Source organism: Bison bison, unplaced genomic scaffold, assembly GCF_000754665.1.
Source record: "Bison bison bison isolate TAMUID 2011002044 unplaced genomic scaffold, Bison_UMD1.0 scf7180017864353, whole genome shotgun sequence".
NCBI classification, from domain to species: domain Eukaryota; kingdom Metazoa; phylum Chordata; class Mammalia; order Artiodactyla; family Bovidae; genus Bison; species Bison bison.
Window position 1 is genome coordinate 3,174,616 of NW_011494925.1, and position 9,304 is coordinate 3,183,919.

A 9,304-nucleotide genomic window follows, 5' to 3' on the forward strand; every position below is an offset into this window, starting at 1 on the left:
ACTGAACCCACAGAAGGGCTTTATCAGAGCAGAAGCCGCATCCGATTTCCATGCAGGACAAGCCCTTCCAGGCCAGTTATTTAAGAGGGCGTCCAGAGAACAACAATAACCCTCTGCACCCGAGCCCAGCAATCTCCTTCCTGACTGAAATAATACGGCTTCTTAAGATCATCCTGAAGTCATCTGTGTGAGGAACAAATCCTAACACGAGGAGTCATCCTTGAAGACTCCCCCAGAATCTACTAAAAAACTCCCCTGAGGAAACCTGGAATGGCTGGTTTCGCCACCTTCTAGAAGGCGACACTGTAAAATGACAGCAGGGGTGGAGAGAAAAGCACATTTTTGCCTTTTGCCTTACAAAGGTTTTCTTTTTATTCTTTCACGACTTTCCTTCACTTTCTCCCTGCTTCCTACGGAGAACGCCGGGATGGCGGTTGCTGCGGAGGAAATCTCAAGCAAATAACAGCGACTGTGTACCACCTGGATGGCTCTTTTCCTTTAAAGCTGTACTAGTTACCTTAGTCCTCACACCCTAATCACAGAATTAGCAAAATCCCTGAGTCCTAGTCCCAGATTTAAACCCTGGCTGGATCATCACTGGTGGAATGTCTTGAGCAGGTTACTGAACATTCCAAGCCACCTTTTTCTATCCTTTAAAAAGGTGAATACCACGACCACCACCACCACCAACCTGCTTTAAAAAGGTGAATGCCACGACCACCGCCACCACCAACCTGAAAAGATGGTTTCGAGGAGTAAAAGTATCAGTGTGAAGGAGGGTTGTACACACAAAGAGCATTTAGAGTTCTATCAAGCACACACTGAGGGTCAGCCAATGTTCGCAAAGTTTCCATTCCGTCACTGTTAACCCACTGAGGACTTCCACCAGGGGAAGGCGTGTGACTAGCATGACTTAACGCTTTCTGAGAGCAGGCTGGATCTGTTTGGTGTCCTGGCCAGTTTGTGACAGAGTTGCATGAAGCTCAGTCAACAGCCTGCCCATGGTTAGCAAGAGCAGGCCCTCGAAGAAGCAGGTAGACGCTGGACAGGCCAGGGCCTTCACCACAGAAGGGCCGCAGGTTGCTGGCCTGCACGCCAGGCACAGGGATGCCTGACACCTTAGGCGGTTAGGCCGCCCACTCCCTGAACCACGCAGCTTCCAGATCCTCCCAGCATCAGCACAGGCCACCTGCTCCCTGCCCAGCACAGACTGAGCCCCACCTCTCCAACTCACCCTCCTGGTCCCAGCTCACGACTCTGTGCAAGACACAAGCAGCTCTCAAATAAACACAGGGAAGCAAATGTTTCCAAGAAAACCAACTTCAAAACTGTGGCTTTGAGCTGCTGCTTCTTAAATCCTGAGCTAGTCTGCTGTTACCTCAGGCCAATACTTTGCTCCAATACTTTGGCCACCTGATGTGAAGAGCTGACTCACTGAAAAAGACCCTGGTGCTGGGAAAGACTGAGGCACAAGGAAAAGGGGGTGACAGAGGATGAGATGGTTAGATGGCATCACTGATTCAATGGACATGAGTTTGAGCAAGCTCTGGGAGATGGTGAATAACAGGGAAGGTTGATGTGCTGCAGTCCACGGGGTCCCTAAGAGTCGGACATGACTGAGTGACTGAACGACATACTTCTAGTGAATATTTGTATTTTGAACCATTTCTATTTACTGGCTAACACTGCAATTTCTGTATATGTGCTGCTGAAGCGAGCACATCATTGTAAATTCTGAGATGTGTTCCTACTAAGTAAATATTGGTCCTACCGCAGAACAAAAAGTAATTATGACACTTATTTCATAAGAAAACTTTAAGTGAAATATTAACATACTTTTCCAAGTGTTTTCACACACATTCTTCTTCCAGTGTTCACAAATCTGAAGTATAGGCAGGTGCAGGATATTCCCCACGGAGTAATGAAGAAAATGATTTAAAGTATTTACCTGCCTTGCCTGAGGTCACCTCAAAAATAATACTAGGACTAGATCTGGCTTTCCTCACCCCCAACCCCCCACAATACATTCCCATGAATGTCTAATGCGACAAGGGCTGTTCTGACTCCGTGATAATAACTGGTACTTACTGGCTGTCTTCTGTGGCTTTCGAGGACTTTTAATAGATATCTGTACTAAGTAGAAATGACCATTATTTATTCTTTGACTTATCTAAACTGGCTGGCATAATCTGTTCTCCCTTAGTCAGAACTATCCATCTTAAAGATAAACAAAAACCAGAAGTCAACAATGTTAAATGTTTGATTTTTTTCTTTTTACTGTTTCAAAACAAAGTAGCCTCACAAGGACTCTTGGGCCCTCTTCTCAAAAGCACCAGAAAGTTCCACAGACACAAGCAGAAACTATACAGGAGGCCCTGCCCTCAGGCTCACAACACCATGTGAGCTGAGGCTCTGATGCCCGTTTACCAAGAAGCCTACGCTACCTTTACCACCAGGGCTCCCTTTTTATTTTCCGCCTAAGGATTTCACATTTTCTGAGTTCTACTTACTAAACTACATATGTTGAATAATAATAACCTTTCTGTTTCATACTCAAAGACATAGTTGCAACTGTAGCTTTTTAATAGTATAAGATTCAGAGTATTATCAAACTTCCTTGAAGAAAGGCAAAGGCATTTCGGATTTTAGTACTAAATATGACAGTCCTATCAAGGGTAAAGATGTAGGGTCTTTTGTGTTTTTCAAAATTAAAGACACTGAGTTGTAAGCACCCACACCCACACTCTGTTCCTGGACCCCCCAGGCCTGGAACCATTTGCCTCTGCAAAGTGGGTAACCATATTCGAGGAAAAATCACAGAAAGTAAGTCCCTAAAACAAAAGCTGCTATAAAGTACACTGCCTAAGACTCCAAAAGCAGAAATGAGTCGGGGACCGATAGCTCCGTGAGGCAGAGAGCTGTGAAAGGACATCTAAGGTGCAGAAACAGAGCACCAGAGCCCCAGGCTCACCAGAAAACATTCTGTAGAGATGTTTCCATTTTGATCATATAAAGGAAGGGGGGCAACTTGACACTAAGTATTATGCTTCTTAATATTTTTCAAGATGCTTGTTTTACAAATGAAACATGTAATGACTTGAACTGAAAGCAATATTACTGCCATCTATTAAGTCATACTTTCTTCTCCTACAGTACTGGTAAAACCTGGATAAATGCTATTGCCTCAGCTGCAGAAAGGGAAAAGCAAATCATTTCTCTCCCTGGCCCCAAAGTTCTATAATCATTAACCTTGCTAACAACACAATCAGAAATGACAAGACTCAACTTCACAAATACGAATTCAAAAACTAGAAATCAGAATTGAAAAAACACAAACCACCTTTTTCAAAATACGTGGGCAATGAGGCTCACAATGTGGTAGCCAGTGTCAGATAGTAACTGAACACCTGCTGCTATTCAGATTGCCAGCAAACGCGAGCCAGTCTTCCCTCTCAGGTGTCTCCTCTTCTCTGGAAAACAAAACAGCTTTATAAGACTATTATTCCTGGAGATGGAGCTCAATGCACAACTTAGAAGCTTCACTGGTATTCTTGACCAGACGGTATAACTTTCGTAACACTCTCTTGTTTCAATTCAGCGTCATGTGCCAAATTTACACCTTCACCTACAATCTCATATTCTCACTCAGCTACGTATGGTGCTACAGAAGCCATGCCCGTCCGTGACTTGCGCAGGTACAGGGGTTTGCATTCACTGTGCAGACCACACGCTTGCTGTCGTGCTGTTTGTTTAGCCAGCATTATTTTAATTCTTATCTTAACCCTTAGAAATTGGTACCATTGTCATCCTGCTGTTTTACATTAAATAAGGCACATGAGGGACAGAGAGCACAGGCACAGACTAGGACTCCCTTCCACGCATCGCAGTACATACTTTCTCAACTGGAATGCACACGTGCCTATAAAGCTATGATATATAAGGAGATCTAGCCCATAAAGACTGAAAGTCCACTTTAGCGGTAGGAAGGCAAAAAACAAAAAACAAACTTCTTTCATATTTGGGTAAATTAGGGAGAGCAAAATATTCTTTGATGGAGCTAAGTGGTAAAGAATCCGCCTGTCAGAGCAGGAGACGCAAGATACAGTTTTAATCCCTGGATTGAGAAGATCCCCTGGAGGAGGAAATGGCAACCCACTCCAGTATTCTTGCCTGGACAACTCCATGGACAGAGGAGCCTGGCGGGCTATGGTCCATGGGGTCACAAAAGAGTTGGACGGAGAGACTTAGCAACTGAACACACACACAGAGAATATTCTTTAGTTAGCATGCAGAACTTTGATGAATTTCTGGAGTTTTAAATGACAAAGAAAGGGAGCAGGGCAAGCAGGGAGAAACAGATTTGCCGGGCTCTTTGTTTCAGAAGAAGGGATGGAATTAAACAGCACTGGAATAATAAAGTGATGGAACAGGAGGAATCTAGAAGAAGTGAAACACCAGCAGGGCACCCTGCAGGTCTCTGAATGAGATGTGTGTTTAAGATGCAGGAAGTCACGGGGAATCTTAGAATGGTTGTGCTAGGGGGCAGGAAGCCAGAGACTGACACGGCATTAATCAGAGATGGATACAGAAGGGAAACCAGTGGTAACAGCAAATAGAACAGCTGGCCCCTCCAAGGTTCTGGGAAGGCCGGCCTGCCGATGACCAGCTCGAGCAGGCTGGTGAGCCTCTCTCCTCGCTGCATGCCTTCACCCTTCTGAGAGCTCCCACTGCACAGCCACTGTCCTGGTTCTTACCTTAACCCAGACCAGGTCTGGGAGCCCATCTGTTACCGCTGACATTAGACCCCACTCACCAGAGCCCAAGCCTGACACCTCACACAGCCACTCTGGGTCCACTCCCCATCACTGAACCAGACTCTGGCTGATGTAGCACAGCTTTCTGTGCTTAAATCCCCGCCCATTGCATTGTTTACTGTGTTATTCCTGCTTCCTCAAATGGAAGCTTTTGAGAATAGAAATGGTATCTCTTTCCTCTCAGGTTCCACAGTCTCCATGATAAGAACTCAGCAGATTCTGGACCACTGATCAAAAGGAACAGTGTTAGTACCAGAGGGTAGTGGTATTCCAAACTCAAGTCAAGGTAGGCTAATTTTTTTTTTAATTGGAGGATAACTGCTTTTTGATGCTGTGTTGGTTTCTGCCGCACAGTGACGTGAATCAGTCATAGTATACATATGTCCCCTCCCTGTTGAACCTCCCTACCACCTCCCACCTCATCCTCTAGGTTATCACAAAGCACAGGTTTGAGCTTCCTGTGTCAAAGAGCAAATGCCCACTGGCCATCTACTTTACATATGGTGATGTGCATGTTTCAAGCGGCTCTCTCAGCCTGTCCCGCTCCTTCCCATTCCCGAGTGCCCACAAGTCTGATGTCTGTCTGTGTCTCCATTCCTTCCCTGCAAACAGGTTCATCAATACCACTTTCAAGATTCCATATATACATATATATATGCATTAATATACAGTGTTTGTTTTTCTGACTTACTTTGCTCTGTATAACAGGCTCTAGGTTCATCCACCTCACTAGAACTGACTAAAATACGTTATAGGTAGGTAATACTCTCTGAAAGAGCACTTTACCAAGTAGCAATTAAGAAAAGTTTGGTATACATGAAACGCTAAAAATTTGTTTTTATTTATCGCACTACAAACAGTAGTTTTGAGTTACCTAGCTACAAGTATTAGTTATCAAATATTAGTGATAAATGCGATTCATCACATTTTTTTTCTTGAGAGATGTTCTCCCCAAGCTCCTTTAAAGAGGGTCTTAAAAACTGAGTGAGAAACAGAATCTGCTGTCAGCTGATTCACCCACTGAACAGCTGGTCTGCATCTCTTCCGGTTTTGTTTAGAAACTTTGTGCAATTCCTTTTCTGCCTCATAAGAATGAAATATAAGAGTAAATGGTTTATAGTACAGTTTAATAATCTCTTATCTTCTGAGAAATGTTCCATAAAAAAAGTCATGCAAGATATACCTTAGGGCAGTGATTCTTGACTGGGAGTGACTTTGTTATCCCCAAGGGAACATTTGACAAGAGTTGGAGACATTTTTGGTTGTCTTGGGGAAGGGGGTGAGGGGGTGGAGATGATACTGACATCTGGTGAGCGAGACAGTAATGAACACGACAGACCCCACAAAAAAGAAAAAATGTCAAATGCTTCATCAAATAAAATATCCTGGTGGCTCAGACGGTAAAGAGTCTGCCTGCCGTTCGGGAGACCCGGGTTCAATCCCTGTGTCGGGAAGATTCCCTGCAGAAGGAAATGGCAACCCACTCCAGTACTCTTGCCTGGAAAATTCCATAGATGGAGAGCCTGGCGGGCTATGGTCCATGGGGTCGCAAAGAGTCGGACACAACTGAGCGACTTCACTTTCACTTTTTCACTTGAAAAATACTATTTTTTTATAGACACCAATAAAGTATGTACACATTGGATTTTAAAATCCCACAATTATACATACCCTGGGAATGGGGATGGAACAGTTTTAAGTAGACATCTGGCATCAATTAGGCCTGATGTTATGATACAAGATTGTTCAAGAAATTCTAATAGCAAATAAGCTCTGTCGCTCAGCAGAAGGGATAGGACAGATCTGACCCTCTGCTATAAACCACTCTTGACCACATCAAGACACTATTTTACCTTCTGGTACATCACCTGGTAACAATTTAACAGTAAAATATGTTACTAATAAACAACTTCAACCTTTAAAAAAATTAAGCATTCTCTGCAAAACAAATGTCTTTTGATACAAATTGTGATCCAGCTCAGATTAGGCCTCTATCTTCATTTTTCTCACAAACTATGTAAAGAATTCCCATCACTAAACATTCCCATTTATTGTCTGGGGGAATGAAGGAGAGTGTTACATGTTGACAGAAAACAACAAAACTCTGTAAAGCAATTATCCTTCAATTAAAAATAAATTTAAAAAAGAGGGAGGGGATGTATGTATACATATAGCTGATTCACTTGGTTGTACAGCAGAGACTAACACAACATTGTAAAGCAATTATACTCCAATAAAAAATTGTTTAAAAAAAATTTTATGACTGAACCCCGCCCTCACACACACACACACACACATACACACACACACAAGTAGCAAACAAAAACCCCTTAGAATTTATTGCAAAAAAGTATAATCAATGCAAAGAATCAAGGCTAAGGATTGCTTTCCTCTAAGTTACCCAGCTACTTTACAATTCCCAAAGCTGCCTAAGGGTGAAGTCGCATTGGCTCTTTTCACTTGTCTGTCCCTCCCCTCTTCCTCACTGCCACTCGCCCCCTCATCCCCGACCCCACCCAACCCCAGCCGCTCGCAGGAGTCCAGGACCGCGCCTCACTGAAGTCGGCACTGGATACCTTAAATATCACTGGGCGCCTTCTAGGTGAACAGCAGGTGACTGGGCGTGGATGGTGGAGTGGCACCGGCTCCAATTAGGAATCCACTCCAGGAATAATAAGTGGCACGACCCTGGTCCTAGATGAAGACCTGGCCTATGCAAACTCAAGATAAAAAGGACCTTCAAAAGTCCTCCCTGGTTGCGCCCTCAATTCCACGTGCGACTTTGCTCCCCACTAAGCGCGAAGCGCGGCTCTCCCACCTGCCCGCGCAGGGTCCGGGGAAGCTGCTCCCGCCCCATGAGGGCGTGCCGCGGTCTGCGAAACTGGCTCACCTGGCCGCAGCACCTATGCACCTCCGGTCGCCCCCAGGTGTTCGCACACGAAGGTGCAGCCTCCGGGGACAAACACGCGGGCGCACAGACTCAAGGGTACAAACTCGGGGTCCGCTCCCAGGTGTGCACTCAGGCAGCGCGCACACAGAGGGAGGCAGAGACACAGGCGTGTGGATGAGGGGAGTGCTCCCAAGTGTGCAGAGCCCGGTGCTCCCGCGCGGGTGAGCACACTCAGGTGTGCACGAGGAGTCGTGCGCAGATCAATCCTGCCCCGCAAGGTAAGTCTCGGCAGGGAGCCCCCCAATCCCCGATCGGCATCCTGCCTCCATCAACTCACCTCCTCCAAAAATTTGGTCAAATCGTACACTTTGTAGTGCAGGATCAGCCAGGTGCTCTTGCTGTTGTTGTGCTTCTGGATCTCTTCCAGGGTGTAGTACTTAACGGCTTTGCTGGACTCCTCGGCCATTTCTTAACTCAGCGAGCCTAAGGCCCTAAAGGCAGCAGGAGAGCTGGACGGAGAAGAGCGGGCGTCTCTGCGAACTCGTCCTGGGACATTCCCCGCTGCCCGGCTCGGCTCCTGAGGAGGGCTGCCCGCACGGAGGAGGGGAGTGGCCGAAGCACGGCCTCTGATGATTGGCCAGAATTCCTGTCGCTCAAGGGCCCCGCCCCCGCCGGACACTCTCCACCAACCCGGCGGGCCCCGCCCAGTGAGCGGGTGTTGATTGGCTGCAGAAGATGCCCTTCACAATCACAGTTTAGGAGAGCGCGGGGGGGCGGGGTTTACTCGCGTCTGCGCCGAAGGCGGTGGCCCGGGGTCAGAGCGTACGGGATCGCGTGAACCAGACCGAGTGACCAGCGCAGAGTCCACCTTGTGCAAGGCAGCGACCCTACATCAAAATCGCCGCGGTTTCCCAATCCGGTCAGACCTGGGCGTTCGTTAATTTGTAACAGAGTCCTTCCGTAGCGAGTGTAGGGGTTCACTGCGAGGCTGAGCGATGCAGAGCAACCTGGTGGACGTGCCCGGACGAGTGTGCTGCCCGGAGCAGGGCTCTGTGACTGCCTGGCCCATCCCTTCCCGCCCCAGAACTAACCCATTCTCTCAAGAGAAAAAAAGAACAAAACAAAACCCGGAAACTGTTCCAAAAAAGCAAAAGCGGCCTCAAGTGTAGGTTCTGAGGACGTCGGTGGCTCTGAAGTTATTCTTCACCCCTGACTAGGCGAGTACTTGTATTAGGGTCTTCTGTCTTTTCTCACCAGTATATTGTTTAAGGTAAATTCTAAATGATTGATAGCTCTTGGAATAGAGTCTGGAGCAGGGCCTCCCCAGCTGAGCATCCATAGGAAGATTTACAAATGTTCCATTTTTAAAAGGCGGGGGAGAGAATTCCAGCACGTTAAAAAAAAAAAAAGACTATGATTTTTGTTAAGGCTTTTTTCAGCAATGGTATTTACTTCCAAAAAGAACAACACAGTGGATTACACATGTAGGTCATCCTCCAGGAAACAGCACAGTTCTTTCCACTCGCTGCTGCTAGTGTTGGTTTCCTACCCCCTTGCTTACCTCCTCCGTAGGAATGCAAGGCCAAGAAGACAAGTTCCC

General features: G+C 46.4%; 1 protein-coding gene across 1 annotated transcript in view; it reads right to left on the reverse strand.

The window, feature by feature from the left end:
- The window catches only part of LOC104999515 (cytochrome b5), a 33,981-nt gene extending 25,684 nt beyond the window's left edge, over positions 1–8,297 (reverse strand). Inside the window, exon 1 of the mRNA XM_010855054.1 lies at positions 8,042–8,297. Coding sequence (XP_010853356.1) covers positions 8,042–8,170 — 129 coding nt within the window. The 5' untranslated portion in view covers positions 8,171–8,297. The remainder of the gene's footprint in view (positions 1–8,041) is intronic.
- Between the last annotated feature and the right edge of the window lie 1,007 nt (positions 8,298–9,304).